Here is a 20,103-nt window from a genome sequence, read left to right as displayed (position 1 = left end):
ATCAAAACACGGACATTATATAATTCAAATATATTTATTTACACTCCAATACATGCGAGACTTACATACTGTTAATATATTATAGTCTATATATCTATGCAAAGTCTGAGACATATCCACTCAAACACTGGCAACTATAGATGTCACTCATAGCGTAGCCCCGGCACGAGTGAGGAAGAGACAGAAAATTCTATCACCCATAGTTGCCAGGAGCGACAAAGATCAGCATTTATTAGGCAACAGTCAAAGAGCAACTAACGTAGGGAACAAGAGCCTTCCGGATTCCGCCCGGTCCTGGCAGAAGGGGCAAACCCAAGGCAAAACCAACAAATGCTCGCTTGATGTCGTCAAGGGTGATAATCATACAAATAGTATAACAAGGGCATCACCGAATAGTGCACCTTGGAAGATCCAATGAAAGACACAAAAAGGCGCTCTGTTTGTGTCAAATTTGTATTAAAAAATAATTAAATTTATTTTCAATTGTTGCAATTAGAAAGGTCGATTCGACGAAGATCGTGTGAAGTGGAAAGAAGAAAGTAGCAAAACATATTATTGGCTCCGACGCTCTGTGACGAAGGAAAAAGCCGATATATCGCTCAGATGATTATTAGAATATTGATTCTCCTATAAATTGCGATTGATTTTAAAAACTAAACTTGAATTTGTCTAAAGGGAGACAGCATGAGAATGCAGTGAAAAACGAAATTCAAAATTACAGTCACTCGCCTAGAATGAATATTTAACAAGAATGGTTTTTCTTAATTTATTTAATAGGAAACTCAAATTAGTTGTGCGCCAATTGTTTCCTTATAAACGCAAATATATTACAATATTTTAAAGTTAAACCTTCACCTAACATTTAATTTAAAGACCCGCGTGGTGGGTCATTATAAAATCATAAAGAAAGCCGGTGCCAATCTGGGGACACTAAAATAGCCGATGATAGAAATTACAAAATAACAATATTTTTTTGTGTACAAAGTTCTGTACAGGGAAACAAATGAATGAGCCACGTTTAACTCTTGAACAAGCTGTGTGCGTACTGAAACTGTTATACCATCGGGTCGATTCGCAGTGAGACGCGGCTAACCAATCACAGTGCGCCTTGTGACGGAACGACAACCACACCGCAGTGTCATTGGTGTGATAAGAAATGTGATTGGTTAGCTGCGTATCACTTTGGTACGCAGCGAACCACGAGAACTCTTTGGAATTGCATATTTCTTCATGCATTGTAAGTAATTGGTTGGAACAAACAAATAAAATAAACAATATAAGCAAAGTATGACAAATAGGTAAATAAAAAATTATACAGGAACAATAGTGATGTTGTGTTTTGATAATGTGAATGACAGACAGGACAGAACAAATTTGAATACATTAGATGCCTTTTGTCTATGTATACGCCCAGATCTCGTGTTTAACTTAAAACAATTCGTAGTAATACATTTTGGTTATAATTTAACTTTAAAAGCAATTTAACGATGTAGAAAAGAATACCTACGTAATAATAACCACCGAAATATTACATTTTTACAATTTAACAACGACAATAAACCTACGTCAATTCTGAACTGTTAAGCCGAATAGTTTTCATGATCAGAAATTCATCATTCCATTTTTGTATATTAGTTATTCATATTCCAAAAATGTTCTATACTTGAATAAAGCTAAATGGTTTTAACGTGCTAATTTCAGATACTAGACCGATTTGAAAATTATTTTTGTATAAAATAGCCACATATATAAGGAAGGTATAGGGTACTTAGATTCTCAAAATTTCTACGATAGTTTAAAATAAACTTCACACTGAGCTAATAGTAAGATTTATGAATAATTATCGTATGGAAGATTTATTGCAAAATTAAAAATATCGTTCCCTAAAAGAATAATAATAATTTATATGGATTATCATTAAAATTATCTTAAACACAGTTTTACAGATGTCCCACTAGCCCGTGTGGTACGACACCATCCATTTTTACAATTTATTATTTTACGAGGAGAAAGTAGATGTATATAAGTATTTTAAAAAATCAAACAAGATATTTTATACGATATTTTCGGGTCAATAGCTAGGTAGCTATTGACCTGAAAAAGAACAAAAATCGATGAATTTGCAGAACATTGCGTATTTGTTTTATCGATAGTGCCATACCACATGGAGAATGTGGACAGTTTGTTCTGTACATTCCTAAAACAAATTTATTGCATAACATTTCTAATTTAATATTCTATATTACATTCAACCATTATAGTAAATATTGCCTGTTATTTGATAAAATGATATTTGAATATCTACAGGTATTGAAAGTGCACGTATGATTTCCTCACTAGAATTATAACACGGGTGCAGGTTTGGGCTAAAACCGTGCGTGTGCGCATTTAATACCTGTATGTGCATTTCAACAGTATCACTGTTTGTACATTTAATTAATTAAGTAGTTCAGTATAATCATAGCAATGTTACAATAAAATCTCGATGCACTATATTACAATATTCATTTTTGCTGCAGAAAAAGTACATGCGCGTATACAACAACACTAGATATCTTTCATCTGTGCGCATCCTTCAGGTTGCTTCCTAAGCCGTTACGTGTCGGAGCTCAGAGTCATCTATAAATACTTCTAGTTACATAAACTTCCATTAGGCACTATTTTATTTCAGTTGGCAGCTCAAAATTTAACGTTAACATTAACCTAGCTAAAGACCTATTCAGATATAAACTTTATTTGTTGATGTGAACAAAAACATTGTTTTCAATGAATAAAAACATAGTTTTTGTTACATTTATTTCTCCCACTATTAATATCTCATTTATATTTCATGAATATAGCATATATCTGGACCGATTAACTATGGATAGTAAATTAACGTCGGAAATTTTAACATGGTGTTTTTATAATTAAAAACCAAAACAAAATCCGACCAGACAAAAATAACCTAATTTTTTAAACATACATTATAACAGCTCCCAAAAATACACAAGTATTTTGGATATGATATATATTTTACAACTTTGCTACGACATTTTTAATTTTTGACGTTTCTCGCTTGCCAATTTTTTTTTGGCCAATCACGAAAGAGTTAAAAAAATCCTTTTTCGTGGTTGGCTGAACGCGAGATGTCAATTTGACATTCCTCTAATAAGGCTCGTGAGTTCTCAATCTATGGTTGATATAAACACATATTTTGTCGCGTTCTTAGATAGTAGGTTATGTAGGATATATAAAGTTGATTACATACAGCGTTCCTTTTAATTAAATTATTTCGTGAATGTAGATTGCAAATTTTATAATATTCAAATTATTGTTCTACATAAAACATGACAAATCTATGGACAATATGACTATATGATTTGAAAATTCTTTTTGTATAAAATAGCCACATATATAAGGAAGGTATAGGGTACTTAGATTCTCAAAATTTATTGTAATTAAATTAATTTAAAATTTATGTAGAACAATAATTTTATAATATTAAAATTATTGTTCTACATAAAACATGACAAATCTATGGACAATATGACGCAAGATCTTCGCAAAAAATGTCTCAAATATAAGTATTTTATTAGACTATTTGTCTATGTCGACGATGTCTTTATTATCGCCCGAACTTCCTTGAATTTAGCAATTTAATTTTGAGGCACTATAATCCACATCAAGATCTTAGACTGTTAACACAAAATTGTAACGAAACGATAAGATCCGAAAACAAGCATTTTATAAAACATCATGATGTTTTCATTACGCGCCGTACAGATTCTCATATAAGTTCGAATATTTAACAATAACTGTCTAAAATAAATCTGTCATATAATCAACACGAAGCACAGTAATTCACACCAAGATCCCAGACTAAGAATTAACACGATACGCGCAGGATACGCGCAAAGTTACGAGTCCGATTGTAACGAATTTATGATCCAAATATGCGTTTTTTTTTGCATATTTAATAGGCTCCATACAGATGCTATAGAAGCGCTCTGACCTCTTTGTGAATGTGGCACAGGAAATCAACGTATGAGGCGCTGCCGTCGACACCGCGATCTTCCACTAAGAAATGACGTAGCACCGTTTCAAGTTTGTCGTGTTGGCGCATTAATGTTAACTGTAACAAAAAGTTAATGTTACATTGATATACATTTTTGAATATGAGTATTTCTGGATATTTCAATGTACGTACAATTACATATACGTACAAGATTATTGGGAAAAGGTGAAGTAAATAATAAGCGGCTTAACGAAAGCAAAAACAAAAACGGAATTATAGTTTATGTTCGATACTGGAACTTATAACGTAGAAAATAAGACTCAAACTCAAATCTCACACCACCACCAATAGTCTAGATTTTCTTGTTTTTTGTTTTTATTTGTGCATTATACAGAAACCTATCAGATATAAGATTTAACTTCCAAGTAAACGCGAACCACCACCCAATCGATGATACTGTATTGGATATTAGACCCTATCACTGCACAATAAGACTCAAACTCAACACAAATTAAACGCACACACAATTTTTCTCATTTCCAACCAGCCTTAAATCTAAACCAGAAAACAAGGCTTTATATCGACGCTATAAAACACAATTCCAAGTTACATCTTACCAACGTTAATTTTCTACGTCCTTTTAATTCCTGCACTGAAGATAGAACTTTATTCTCTGTGCGTATAAGACTCAAATCACACCCCACCACCATCAACCAAATATTTTCAGTCCCGTCTTTTGAGGTATTCAAAATTGGACTCTGACTCAACGCATTAAGAATCAAATTCAAACCACACGCCGCCACCGCAAACGTACACTAATTTCTGGACGGCCTTATGCATGCTCATGAGGTATTCGAGGTAGGATTCGCTGCCGTCCAACGCTCTGTCTTCAACAAGATGGCGCCGGAACGGCCGCTCACTCTTGTCATATTGGTGGACTATTTCCAACTGCGTGCGGGACGGTGATAGAAAGATAGAATTAGTGCCGGGATAGAAAGAGAAAGGAGTAATAAGGAAGTGAAACAGTAGCAAACTATGTGTTTTTATATGTCAAGAGCCCGTTACACAGACCGTTAAACCTTAAGACCGCGCATCACCGGCATATCCATTCGCCAAGCTTATGTCGTGACACTACATAAGATCGGGCCCCGCCCCTTTTCTTTGGTTATACCGCCGGCGAGCATCGAAGCGAAGACTGTGCCAGTTTGCTCGTAAATAAAAACAATATCAAAACAATGAGTTATCGTTGTATTACTTACTTATTATCTATGTAACATCTAAAATTTCCACTTGTGACATTGCAATAAATGAATCTGAATCCTTCCGCCGCACTCCACCACAATTTAGCGATTGCGTTTTCATACTAAAATGTATCCAAGCGTGTTCTTAAGGTTAAATGGTCTGTGGCCCGTTACCACTATTGTGACAAGGCATGTTTCATATTTTGAAAATGTTTAAAATTGTTTTTATACTAAAATATACCATTTGTTCAAAATTTTTGTAATAAATCAATTTTCAATGTGCAAAAATTTTGATTTCCAATTAAAAAAAAAAAACACAATTTAAAAGCAATTAATCAAGCAAGTGTCCAAATTACTTTACCAAAATTACCATCACATACCTTTTTCTTTCGCGACTTAACAGTGTTTATATAGGTCTGTGCTATATTTGTTACTTAGATACATTTGACGTAACGTGATAACTAAAATGCATTGATTATACGTGCAACATCATACATTTCAATCAATCAAATTCTTTATTTGCGTACGAGTGTGGTATGATACAAAACATATATACAGAACTGCCAGACACGGTAACCATTACGGCATGCAAATTAAAAGGTAACTTAATTAAATATAAAATTAAAAGGTAATTAACCTTGCGCTTGACGTAAAAGTCTCCTAATATGAACGGGACTTTCGGGTACTTTTCTTCCTCTGGAAGCTCAACCCAGAATATCAGAATTGAAGTTACCAGACGTCCTGATTTTTGACTCAAGAATTTACTATGATTCGCGGGACAGCTATATCCCGCTTTTTGAAATTGCAGACAAAAGCAAAAAAAAAATTAAATTACCTATAAAATTTAGCTATTGTATTTTCATTAAAAATATGAAAGAAAGTATTTAACTATATTATATTTTTTTTTCTATTATGTCCCGCGCTCGACGAAATATCTCGCATTTATATCCCACTTTACCCCAAAAAAATTGCCAACGCTCTCAAGACCAAACACAAAACCATATCATATTTTCAACTTACCCTCATAGCAGAGCGCCTCTTCACTCTGATTTCGTCCACCAACCCTCTCACTCTGGCGCTGTTAGCGTTGTCCAACTCCGGCAGCTCACACACTTGCGTGTCTATCTGTTGGGGTGACGACACGCCGAAGACGTCGCGGACAAACTCCGCGGGCGCCTGCGCGCCCACCCATAGCAACATGTGGACACCGTTTTCTGTGAACAAAGATATCAATAAAGATATCTACCCCGACTAATATAAATGCAAAACTCATTTTTTTTATTTATATGTTCAAACATTTAAATAACATTTAAATTTAATGAACATTTCTTAGATAATATGGCTGCCCAAATATAAATGCGTATATTTTGTCATGTTAATTATATTAGATATAAATAATATTGTTGTATTAGTTACTGTGATGTTACTCTTGCATTGGCACGTCACAAACCTCTGTGGTTGTACCCTGATGCATTATATATATATTGTTTTTATTATATTGTCTTTAAAATGATAATAAATAAATAAAAAACAACCTTATTGAAATTTTGCATATATATAGTATCGAGAAAAAACAAAAACAAAAGCTGCAGGTTTGTCAAAAGGCCATGGAGCGTAGTATGTTAGGTATAAAGTGGACGGATCGCGTCAGAAATACCACCTTACGCTCCATCACGCAAATAACTGACGTCGGTAAAAAGTCTGCGAAACTGAAGTGGGATTGGGCGGGTCATGTGAGCCGCATGGCGCCAAAAGATGGGCCAGAAGAGTGACTACCTGGGTCCCGACTGATGGGAAAAGATCGCAAGGCAAGCCGAAGGTGCGATGGTCCGACGAACTGTCGGCCTTCGATAAGGATTGGCAACAACTGGCGAGGAATAGAAGTGGTTGGAAACAAAGAGGGGAGGCTTTTGCCCAGCAGTAGGACCTGAGAGATACATAAAAAAAGTATCGAGAACGATTTTAATAAAACATTTTAATAGGGAAGGTTTCAAGTATTACGTAATGCGATTTTGGTGACGGCTTGATGTGTATATAAAAATGAATAAGTGATACTCGATGTAGTTTGACAGCTATACATATTAAGCTATAGATATTCCGTCGCGTACACCAAGCCAAAAGTACAAAGATTGTCTGGTATCTCATTCTCATCTATTTCAGCCGTCAAACAGTATTGCTGGCATTGTTGTGTTCCGGTCTGAGGCAGTGTGATGTGTGACAGGACACTGACTACAGACCCTATAGAACACAAAGTGCGTGATATCCTTGGCACACTCACCCAGCAGATACACGCCCCGGTCGCTCATCTTGTCGACGCTAGCTCTGAGCGGCGCCGCGTCCGCGCGCGACAGCAGCGGCAGCAGCCGCGGGTACGTGTGCGCGGCGGACGCGGCCACGTCTGCCGTCAGCGCGCGGTACATGGCGCACGACCGGTCGTCGCACGTCAGCTCGGGGCCTGGATTCAACGCTCATCTCATCATGTGATCTCTATCGAACGGCTTGAAGATATCTGATTCTGCTTTTGATCGATTGAAAGATTCCACTCGAACAAATATAGTTAGGCGTAAATCTAATAGGGCGTTTAAAAGTTGAAGTGGAATAAAAATTTCATATACATACAAATATGTACAGTCAACAGCACATCAAGTAACACTACACGAATCTCTATGGCGCGGTAATAGCGGCGAATTTTCAATGAATCAGAGTAAGTTGATGTGCTGTTGACTGTGCATTAAAATCATGACACTCCTTTTTTGGAGCGGACTGCACCAAGTAAGAAAACAAATGAAGTTGAACATTTGGAAGGGAAACAATAAAAATATTCTCGAAATGTCGTAAACGTTGCTGCAATCAAAACTTTTTTTTGTCAGAAAAAAACACAAAACAACAATAAAAACACAGATTGTCAAAGTAACAATAACAAACTAGATGTCCTACTGGCAACGCCCGGCGATAGCGTACCTCCGGCTACGGCGTCGGACCTCAGCAGGCAGTTGGTGTAGAGCGGCAGCAGCTTCATGGACTCCGGCAGCACCAGCTGGCCGGCGGAGGACGGCGAGGCGCAGTGTCGGCGATAGCACGCCAGCGACCGCGCGCAGCGCGACGTTAGCCCTTCTCTGACCGCACGCGGGGTGGACTCCCGCAGCACCCATACGGCTAAGGGAAAATCATTGCGTTAGGCGTTGTCCCGCCCGATTGAAAACCACGCGATTAGAAAAAAAAATCGTTTTTCTCTACACAACATTTTTTTAATTACTAGATGTTGCCCGGGGCTTCGCTCCCGTGTGGGAATGTTGAGATAAAATATAGCATATAGCAATCTAGGACATACCTTTCTAATGGTGAAAGAATTTTTGAAATCGGTTCGGTAGTTGCGGAGATTACCCGCTTCAAACATAAACTCACAAACGCTCTTTATAATAAACAAACTCTGTGACGTCACACCCATCTCTCGTTCATAAATAGAACGTATTAATATGTATCTACTTCTACATTAATATAATAATAGTAAATTACACATAAAATTCGTAAATCGAAGCAATTAGAACGGGGATGAAATATCGATTTATTAATTTATGATCGAGGTGCGAGGAAATTAATATTATAAATATTTTTTTCTCTAAAAACCAGTTTGTCTTGGCGAATCTAGATACTAGTTCTTATTTTACACTCTAGAACTTAAAATAACATTTTAAACGGTTTACATCCAATCATTATACCGCCAACATTCTTCATTGAACCGCATGAGAAAAAGTTATATTAAAATGGATTAAAAATTATTATATTACACAAGAAGTAACCTTGAATTTTAAATTATACTTAAAAAAGCACAGTTGTTAACATCATACTAAACAAGTTTATATGTTAGACAAATTAAAAAACCCCCCGGACTTTTAATATTCATTTCACTACAAGTTTCGAACGGCGGAACCGATTTTCATGAAACATGGTTCGGGATAAAATTATCTATGACAAAAAAAAAAAAATAACCGGTTCATCTACGTTAAACGTATAACATCCCTCTATTTGCGTCGGGGGTGTTAAAACCAACTGACCTTGCTTCGTGAGGAAGTTAACGCACGTATCGAGTTCAACGCTCCTGTACACATCGGCCAGCTGCTGCGCCACGTTCAGCGCGAGGTTCAGCACCCGCAGCCGCCGCTGGCCGCTGCGCGCTGTGTACAGCAACGCCGCTTGGATGTAAACGCCATCCTCATTTGTCAGTTTGTCGTCGTGCTTGATCTCTATGCCGATAGCTTTGTCGGAGTCTGGAAAAAAGGTTGGCTCAATGGCGCAGCATTTCGCGCTCGGTCGTTAAGTTATGGTCGGTCGTTGGATGGGTGACCCCTTGATGTTATAAGTCTGTGGGTGACCCAAAACCTGCTTCGAAACGCACTTTAAGCCGTTAGTCCCGGTTTTATTTGCAGTTAAAATCCGCCAGACCGCAATGGGTCTGCGTGGTGAGTCATGGCCCCCGTGGGACATGACTCATACACCTCATCCCATAAAGAAGGCCTATGCCCCAGCAGTTGTGACGTTTGAATGGTTGTTGATGAAGGTACGTGATATACGTGTCACACGGCCGCATCCAACGTTCCATATGACGCGTTGCGAGCTAATTCAAAGGTTGTAACTTTTGGAAAGTTAATACAAATTCAGCATCACGTTTTTCATATTTTGTGACAACCCTGACTGCATTGTCGACGCTGGCGGCTGTTTCGCCTTTAGAAAGGCAAGCCTGTTAAATTGTATGAATCTTATTCAAAATACATTTTCTTTAAATTAAATTTAGGATCATATACATTACTTTTTGACGTCATAATTTACGTAGCATAGTACGAAGCAGCGGCGCAACAATCCTATAACCTATAATTTACAATAATACTTTTTTTTATATCAGTCACGTAGCCGATTAAGCACAGATAAAGTCTGTGGACCGAAAGGTGCCAAGTTCGAATCCTGCACGTGCCACATGAGGTTGTATACCAATTCAACGACCACCACCTGCTTCTGGTGAAGGAGAACATCGTGAGGAATGGCAAGCTCACCAATGGCGGCCAGCTCGACGTCAGTGGTGTTGCTCATGAAGAAGTGTCCGAAGAAGTCGGTGGCGCGCACGCCGGTGGAGCAGCGCACGCGCATGACGGCGTCGTGCGCGCTCGGCCGCGACACGACGCGCGACACGTCCTGCACCAGTCGCGGCCCGTCCACATCCGCCTGCAATAACCGTTTGCTGTCTGTGTTTACTCAACACACTCGGATGCCTTTAGACGACTTCGATAAAGTCATCACACAGTGTTAGCATTAACACATTCGGTAACTTTTGAGGTGTGAATGGAAATGGAAACGAGATCGGGAATGGGATAGGGAACGGGATAGGGAACGGGATAGGGAACGGGATAGGGAACGGGATAGGGAACGGGATAGGGAACGGGATAGGGAACGGGATAGGGAACGGGATAGGGAACGGGATAGGGAACGGGATAGGGAACGGGATAGCAAACGGGATAGGGAACGGGATAGGGAACGGGATAGGGAACGGGATAGGGAACGGGATAGGGAACGGGATAGGGAACGGGATAGGGAACGGGATAGGGAACGGGATAGGGAACGGGATAGCAAACGGGATAGGGAACGGGATAGGGAACGGGACAGGGAACGGGATAGGGAACGGGAACGGGAACGGGAACGGGAACGGGAACGGGAACGGGAACGGGAACGGGAACGTGAACGGGAACGGGAACGTGAACGGGAACGGAAACGGAGATGGGAAATGAATACCTTTTACCGATTTCACGTGACATCCTTTTTCTGTCACCCATTTTACTTTAACCCAAAGCTAGTGTCAGGTTAGCCACTGACCGTGAAGTAAGTGTACTTGTGCAGCTGTCCGCCGGTGAGCCGCGGCAGCTGGCCGATGGTGGCCGCGTCCACGTACGAGTTGTTGCACACGAACAGCTCCACGCTGACGCCGGCCGCCGAACACGACTGCCCGAGTTCGTTGTATGCTGTCGATTGCGGCGCTGCGACCGACATTTCGAGGTTATTTTTTTTTACTTAATATTCGAAATATGGGCATATTCCTACTGCTAAAGATTTTTTTTTAATTGCCTTATTTATTATTTACTAGTTTCTTCTTCTTTACTGGCTTCTCCCGCGTGGATTTCATAGTAAAATCTCGGTCATTCTTTGAGAAAAATGATGAAGAGTATGTTTTCCAATTTTCAGCTTTTTATCTTAAAAATTTTATTAAGCGCCATACAATATTTCATCCCCGTTTTAAAAGGGTTGAGGGTTAAATTACAGAAAAATCTGAAACACTTATTCATTAATAGACATGGTTACACAATTTAAAATATTAGGCCCTTACATGAAATTGGCGTTTGGTACAGGAGGAACAAAAAGTCGAATATTTTTTGCGCTTTTGCCATCTCATAAGAAGTTCATTGATCCCTTTACTAAAACAACCATTCGGGCGGGAATCAATCAAATCTTTGAAGGCGGTATCGGAGTTTAATTTTTTCCCTTGGAAGAAGTTATCCAAATTTCGAAAAAAATGGTAATCTGTTGGAGCAATGAATCCACTTTTCATCACAGGTAATGATTTGATTTCAAAACCCTTCATTATTAAGTTAAGTAATGTAACGCAGCAGTCGACACGCGTTTGCCGGTTTGCTTCACTCAATTCGTGAGTTACCCACCTTTCAAGTTTCTTAATCTTCCCAATTTGCTTGAAGTGGATTAAAATAGTTTTATCACTAACACCGAAGTTTGAACCTAATTCGGACGTGGTTTGCAATGGATCCGCTTTGGGATCGGACGTGGTCCCCTGAATGACCCGAATTAAAGTGAAACTCACCAAGAATCTGTTTCTCCTTGTCGGTGCCCAGCAGCTTCCTCTCCTCCCTGTTGACCAGCTTGCCTGGAGCGTTGTAAGTCGGTAGTGTCGTGTGGAACACCAGCAGTTGGCCGGCGGTGTCTGCCGCCTTCAGGGCTTCTAGGCCAGCCTGAGGGCATAAACAATAGCACAACACTTTTTTTGGTTTTCATTTATAAACAAAAAGCGCCGGACCTTGGGGTCCTTCGCTTAACGGCTGAGGAAGCCATTGAAAAAACTCTCAGACGAGATTGTCAGTCAAAAAACAAATCTGAAAATGCAATTTCTAGAAAAAGAAATTCACAAAAAATATACTATTATCACATTTGAGCCTTATGACTATCAACATAAAGAGTCAAAATTACCTGTACAGCGGGCAACAAAGTCACAGTCTTTTTATTACTATCGAACATGGAACAGTCATATACCGAATTCCTTGAAGTTGCAATTGGTCCATTGGAATCCCAACCTTATTATCGGAACCAAGAGATCCATATTACCATGAACCATTTCAACATTCACCATAAAGACATGGCAAATTTGAGTCTTATACTTATCAACATAAGGGTCAAAATCACCTGTACAGCGGGCAACAAAATAGTTTCAGTCTCCTTATTCCCCTGGAACATGGCAGGCAGTTGTTGAAGCAGTGACGTCAGTACGGAACCACTCTCTTCGGGGAGCGAGAGGAACCCCTCCAGCAGCGGCACGAACATATCCGACACGTCGCCGACAGATAACATTTGCGGTTGGGCTAGGGAACCCTGAAATAAAAGTTTTGATATAAAAAAAGTTTTTTACATATAGGCTGTCTCTTATTGCTGTTCTGTGCTGCTGTTCTGGCTGTTGCTTGCGATTTGTGTTTGTTTGTTTGTTTGCTTGCTACAAATAAAGATCAATCAAAAAATAAGTACTCCAAAACGGACGTGAAAAGAGTGATTCAGGATAAACATTGCTTGTGTAAGTCTGTCTAACAGGCGCGCTTTCACGGATAAACTGCTGGCCCAATTTTGATGAGGTTAGATTTTTTAAATACACACATCCCTGGGCTTCGCGGTACCACAGCCCTGATTGCAACCGGGAAAACGAGAGAGAGAGAGAGAGAGAGAGAGAGAGAGAGAGAGATATTGGTGGAACAAAGTAAAAGCTAGCAAAAGCAATCACCTTAATATTGTAGAAGTGTACAGTGGAGCTGTATGTGATGAAACCGACGCGCGTCCAACTTTTACCAGTCTGCTCGTCTTTGGGCATTGCCTGGAATAAATAAATCATCAATAAACAAATCTATTAAAAAGAAAGATATATGAAAGAATGAAAATTGACATCGAAAATTTTAATGAACAATATTACACGAGATTTTAAAACTAGGGCAAAAAAAAACAAAAAGGTTTCCTCTCTGCAGTTTTATTATACTTATATTTTTTCAACCAAACTAGACAGAAATTGTCAAAACAACTAACATTTTCTGTGCTTATTACTAGCTTATACACAAAGCTAGCTAACGGCAAGCAAAAGCTAGCAATCAAATAAAATTAATATCTATGTCAAATTAAAAGTTAAAAAAACACCACATGAATTCATACCTCAATAATGCTGAGTATGTTCTCACAGATACACTCGAGAAGACCACTCTTGATCGAGTTGTACGATACGTCGATCACGAACACTATCGCCGGGGGGTTGGGCAGGGTGTTGTTCTGGGGGGGGGAAAAGATACCTTATTATTATTTCGTGCTAGTTAGTGACCGACTGTTAAGTTTCAAAGCAAGCACAACACTTCACGAAAATTATACCAAAAATATTTTTCCCGTACATGTTTAGTTAAATACAATAGTGATTCTAGTACTTACAATTTGGTTGTTGAATGTAAATATAATGACTGTTGTGTGCCAAAATAAATGGAAAAAAAATATATCAACGCACGTCAACGTCGAAAAACAATACAAAACAACGTTCTTTTTCTTATAGCGGGAAAAGATAACATTTACAAATCTTCTAGATCAAGCAACACGGAATATGAGCACAAATGGCGCCTTGCGGGCATTTTACTTGTTAGGTACCTCTAGCTTAATTTGAAATAAATTTTATGTAAGACAAGTTATTCAGTTACTCTCTCTTGTTTAATTCGATCTTAAAAGAAACTTTCAACAGTTGACATAATTCAAGAGCCCTTGCTCTTAAGTTAGGTCAACTATTGAAAGTTTATTTCTAACTGTTAAAAGATCGTTATCTTGTCGGTGGAGTTAGCTTACCCTGCAATATTCCTTCGTAGCGACGATCTCATAAGCGCCGAGCGCCATCTCAGCTGGTACTCTACCGTACTGCTGCATACCATTAATGTACTGGGTGTATTCCATTGGCACTGTGGACAAAATTGTCATATCGCAGATAAAATGTATAATATTGTTATGTAAATGTTATATTGTTTCGAAAAAGGAAGGAATATTAAAACTTCAAAATAATTTGACAAAGACCGAGTAATGTTAAGCTTATATAGTACATTTGTTTTCAGTAACACGCCAGGCGTATATTGCACACACACCAGGAGTATATTCCACACACACCAGGAGTATATTCAAAACACACCAGGCGTGTTTTCTTTCACTAATCTCACACTAACCTTCGGTGGTAGCTTTGCAGAAGGCGCACTTGAAATGGCGGCCCGCGTCTATGAACTTCATGTTGGGACACATGTACGCCTTGCAGCGGCTGCAGCGCACCGGGCCCATGCTCGGCGAGTTGGTGAGCGCCGCGAAGTCTAGCAGCGGGGGCTCCAGTTCCGCGCCCACTGTTTCTGCCATTGGCGATATCTGAGGTGGGTAAAAAATTATATAAACTACTATTTATAAAGAGCAGAAAACGATCGACAATCAAATGGTGAATATTATTATTAACTAGAAGCCCATCCCGGCTTCGCTCGTGTAAAACCATAATTTAAAAAAGTAGCCTATGCCAAATTTCATCAAAATAGACCAACTAGTTTTTGAGTTTACTCATTACAAACAATAAAAAGAAATAAAAAAAATACAAATCTTTTCTTTTATTTATTCTTATTGGAGAATGTTCGTGTTCCATATATGACAATCGTCATTAACACGAGTGTCATGGCTTGAATAAACTCAAACAATTCATACATGGATGTACGATTATCGAGTGGACACTCTAGTAGAAAAGAGTACGTGGAGTGAAGGAGATAGAACTACTGCAGCTCACACATGCAGTTTGTTTTTTATTGATGATTGTGGCAACAAATATAAATTTGTCTTTCTAAGTGTTACTTAAACCACACAGAGTCGCAAATAATATAGCGTGAGGTAAAGAAAAGGAACTAGTATTTACAACCACGCAGAAAGGCAAAAAGAAAAAAGGATGAGTGGAGAGTAAAAGAGACGGAACTAGTATAACACCACGCAAAAAGGTAACAAGATAAGAGCGAGAGTAAAGAGTAAAAGAGACAGAACTTTTACTTACAACCACACAGAAAGGCACAGACGTCTGTTTCAGAAGGTCAGCGGTGACGGGCACGCTGTACATGGAGCTCCTGATGTAGCGGGGACCTGGGACAAGGTTATGTCTATGTAATAAGGTTTAATTTAGCTTTTATTTAGTTACACCTGTCCCGTTGGCCGTCTGTAATCAAATCTTTCTAGTTAGATTTCTCCCACTTCCAGTTGACCTACAGAGTTGAAATTTCCCACGTCGCTTCAGTTCCCATAACAATGCATTATTATGATAAGCATGACATATGGTGTAGCCCAGATCGGCTCCAAACGAGGGAATTCCTAAACGGTTTACAGCATGGACATGGGTTTTTATTAGGCGTTAAATGCCAAAAGATCTCTCTGACGACAAAAACCTTGTTTTATTATCTGTATCGTAATAGTAGGTAGTATGCCAAAAAACCTCCCGTCACTTACTTGCGTTCCCTTTATCGTCCACCACGAAGTCTGTGGTGACTAGTGGTGGGACCTGGCCCTTCTCATTGGTCACGAACACACCACCTCTGTTCGCTTGGTCGTCCGCCATCACTTGAATCTGAAACAAATTTAATATTTAACTATGTTCTTTCTCTCTCTCTCTCTCTCTATTCCTCGCGTGTACTCGATTTCATAATCAGTGATGCCCGAAAGCTCAGAGACCACAATGCCTATCTAAGAGCTGCCAACACTTCGGCTTCATATGTCATATCGACATATATCCATATATACCATCTAACTATACTAATATCTTACATATTATAAAACAAAATCCAATGCCGCGTCTGTCTGTCAATCTGTTCACAATAAACTCAAAAAATACAAAATTTTCATACGGATTTTCATACGGTTTTCACCAATAGATAGATGTGATTCCTGCGAAAGGTTTAGGTTATTATGTTTTCAGCCGTGCGAAGCCTGGACGGGCCGCTAGTAACAAATAAAATTTGTCGTATTCCTCACGAGTGAGCGTCGTGGCCACTATGAGGAATTAATCGCACGAAATCACATAACACAACGGAACATTTTCTTTTTTACGTAAAAGACGCAACACGCGGCCGTATCAGCGCAGGCGCCACTCCAAGAGTTTCCTTAATCGCTGTCATCACGAAAAAAATATCTATATTTTAGTTACCGGGCTAGGCATGTGGTCCGGGTCGAGTTGCTTCTGCGGCTGTTGATATTGCTGTCCAGGGTAGCTGGGCTGTTGGGCCGGGAACTGGGGGGGGTAGCCCGATTGGGGCTGGTATTGAGGCTGCTGCTGCGTGGGCATGGGCGCCATTGCTATAAGTACGTGTAATTTATTTCATAACACACGATGATGCGAGAGAGTGATAAGTATACAGGAAGCGAGTGAGATTTGTCAGGATCCCTAGTATCTGTCTGCAATAGCAGCTAATTAATCTGATGCGTTCGTCTGTTCTTAAAACTGTTAACTGAAAGTTTAGTGACGACATTCTAATCGAATTTGTTCCTGTCTCGTATTACGATTTGATAAAAAAACATTCTTCAGTTTCCTCTTAGCTGTCGTGGCATATTTTTAAAGTTCTTAATTTTGCTATTCACTTAATATTTTATTTTTAGATAAAATGGTTATTATTAATCAATACTTATAATAAAGGAGTAAAAATCTGTGTCTATACATTTAGAATATATTAAAAAAAAAAATTTAAGACAATGTAGAAATAGTAATGGAAAAAGAATCCATATCTGTGTCTAAATGTTCGCTCGTCTGTTGTAAACGCTAATTTATTTTCTCATTTACATAAATAGGAGGATCGATAGTGAACATGAACTTACCATATCCAGGCTGTTGTCCATAACCCGGCTGAGGTGCCGGCGGCATGCCCTGATACTGCCGCTGCTGCGAGGCCGGCGGCGGCATGTGAGGCAGCCCTGGCATCTGATACTGCCCCGGCTGACCAGGCTGAGGGGGCAACCCTGGCTGATTGAAGCCTTGGCTTTGATATGGTTGAGGGGGCAAACCGGGCTGGGATAACCCTTGAGGTGGCAATTGTCCTGGTTGAGAAGGTAAACCAGGCTGTGATAAACCTTGAGGTAGCATTCCTTGTAAACCAGGTTGGGGAGGCAGACCAGGTTGAGATAATTGCTGCGGGGGCAAACCTCCCAATGGTTGTGATGAACTTTGAGGAGGTAAGCCTTGGCTGGATGGAGGTAAGCCTTGAGACGGCTGCGGCGGCAATCCAGGTCTACTGAGGCCGGGTTGAGGAGGTAAACCTCCAGTTTGTTGAGGAGGTAAGCCACTCTGAGGTTGTGGAGGTAAGCCTCCTTGCTGTGGAGGCAAACCACTTTGGGGTTGAGGCAGACCTTGCTGCTGAGGAGGCAAGCCTTGAGGTAGCCCTGGTTGTGGAAGCCCTGACTGCTGAAAACCTTGAGGAAGCGGCGGCATCCCTGGTTTCTGTCCAGGAGGCGGCAATCCCGGCTGTCGGGAAGGCTGCGGTGGAAGCCCTTGCTGAGGAGGCATCTGACCTGGACCCTGAGGTCCAGGTGGTCCAGGAGGACCAGATGGTTGTTGGCTCATTGATGGCCCAGAATGCTGACTAGGTTGCGAACTCATAGGTGGTCCTTGTGGATAATTCGACTGACCTGATGGTGGACCCTGAAAACCTTGAGCGTAAGACGTAGGCACAGGCCCAGGGGTTGACGACGGAGGCGGCATTTGAGGTTTCTGGCCCATCGGAGGTTGCATCTGCGGTGGAGCCCCACTGACTGGCGGACGACCAGGAGGAAAAGACCCTGGGGGTCTTTGCCCCGGAGGAACTTGCCCAGGTCCAAAGCCAGATTGAGGAAAGTTCCCTCCTGGTGGGAATTGCCCGGGAGGTAATTGCCCGGGAGGTAATTGCCCGGGAGGTAATTGAGAAGGTGGCGGCCCGAAACCTTGAGGTCCATTTAGATTCATAGTCTGCATTTTTTGGGACATGTCATTTTGATCATAGGGCTTGGACGGAGGACCATTTGTCTGACCATAGTTGGCATTTTGAACACCATTGTGAGAATCTTGAGAGGGAGGGAAACTTAGAGGATTACTTGGTGCGTTATTATTTTGCCCCGGAGGCAGGTACATTGGATTCATCATCTTGATTGGAGCCGCTTCACCTGGAAAAAATTTACCTCTGTCTGACAAACTGAGAAAACTGATTATTTTTTAATTTAATCGTTAAACTGTTTAAATGTGAAAAAATATTTTTTCAAAACAAGCAACTAGATTGAAGCGTATTTCCATCGTGTCCATCAAAATCTTTCTGAATGTAAATACACAAAATTCTTTGAATAATAACTATAAACTCACACATTGAATACAGTCAAGCGGAGATAAATGCACTCACACTGGGACATAACAAAATGATAAATATTTTGACACTGTAAGTGCCAATCTTCAAAACAAAGTAGAAAGTTACCTTACTTTAATAAAAAACATGGTGTGACATGACTAATGACCATGACCAACACTAATTAAATGAGTTACTTCTCAGTCATACTCATTCTGAGATGCTAGTATTCTATATAGCTCTGATAAATACTATATAGGTAATGCAAAATTTGTGGCCAAACTGAAAGTCTAATTTCAGAACAAATTCTATGACATGACAACAGTAAAAGCTCACATTATGGGAGAGAGAAATAAAATGCATACTATGTGTGTTAGTGAACAAAACTGTTGATGGTAAAAATCATAGAGGGAAGGAAAATATTTAGATGATTCTAGTAATAACCAAATGTTAAATAGTTTTATTTGAGGTAGTTTGACCAATGTTGTTCTCTTTAGTAAAATATATAAGCACCATAATCGTTTCAGAACGTAATTGTGTCAAATACAAGATAAGAGGTTAGATCATACACACAAATATATAAATTAATTTGTATCATTTCCCCACATAAACAAATATACAAGTTATGTACAACGTATTAAAATATCCTAAACACTTCAAACACCAAATATAATTACTAAATACCCTTAAATTATTACCAAAACAGGATTCCAATAGTGAAGAAATCGACTGTACATACCAATACATTTTCTCATATTATCACCACTATTTTCGTCACATCACTTGGAAAAACTAATCCTTATACAAATTTACATAATAGATTATGCAATTTACGGGATAAAACGACAAAATTATGGTAGAATTGGATTAAAACTCGGAACAATCTTGTTAGTAGAGCGACCCAGTGCCATGTCGGCTTTGTTCACAAATTACACACAGTTTTACTAATAATCTGGAGACATAATTTAATAAATAGGCAGTTTAAACACTAAACTTGCGATACTTACGGCTGCAAAGGAATTTTTACACGAAATATTCAAGTAAAAAATATAAACAAGAGCCCGAATTCACGTAAACCTTCAGGCCACGTATTCTGACAGCTTGACAGTGTTGTCATCATAGCACAGCCTATGTGGAACTTTTGAAGTTTATCTTTCAGTGCGTGAAACATAACGTTTTCGACCAAAATAGTTCAAAAATTATCGCCGTTCTGAGTCTTTTT

General features: G+C 39.4%; 1 protein-coding gene across 2 annotated transcripts; it reads right to left on the bottom strand.

The window, feature by feature from the left end:
* Positions 1 to 15: 15 nt before the first annotated feature.
* On the bottom strand, positions 16 to 20,012 carry Sec24CD (Secretory 24CD). Of its 2 annotated transcripts, XM_053763298.1 has the most exons (19): positions 19,889 to 20,012; positions 17,392 to 18,708; positions 16,727 to 16,875; positions 16,033 to 16,150; positions 15,587 to 15,672; positions 14,736 to 14,925; positions 14,368 to 14,477; positions 13,699 to 13,812; positions 13,280 to 13,369; positions 12,694 to 12,879; positions 12,098 to 12,245; positions 11,101 to 11,261; positions 10,287 to 10,455; positions 9,294 to 9,506; positions 8,200 to 8,394; positions 7,517 to 7,693; positions 6,259 to 6,452; positions 4,812 to 4,945; positions 16 to 4,114 (listed from the first exon to the last, which is right to left on the bottom strand). In XM_053763298.1, exons 2-19 carry the CDS (start codon positions 18,686 to 18,688, stop codon positions 4,111 to 4,113), a joined length of 3,735 nt encoding a protein of 1,244 aa, XP_053619273.1. In that variant the 5' UTR covers positions 18,689 to 18,708; positions 19,889 to 20,012; the 3' UTR covers positions 16 to 4,110. The 2 variants fall into 2 exon arrangements, with proteins under 2 accessions (XP_053619273.1, XP_053619272.1); XM_053763297.1 differs by lacking the exon at positions 4,812 to 4,945.
* Between the last annotated feature and the right edge of the window lie 91 nt (positions 20,013 to 20,103).

The sequence above is a fragment of the Plodia interpunctella genome, chromosome 23, assembly GCF_027563975.2.
Source record: "Plodia interpunctella isolate USDA-ARS_2022_Savannah chromosome 23, ilPloInte3.2, whole genome shotgun sequence".
Classification (NCBI taxonomy): domain Eukaryota; kingdom Metazoa; phylum Arthropoda; class Insecta; order Lepidoptera; family Pyralidae; genus Plodia; species Plodia interpunctella.
The sequence above is the reverse complement of the archived record's forward strand: the minus strand, read 5'-3'. Positions and strand labels throughout refer to the sequence as shown.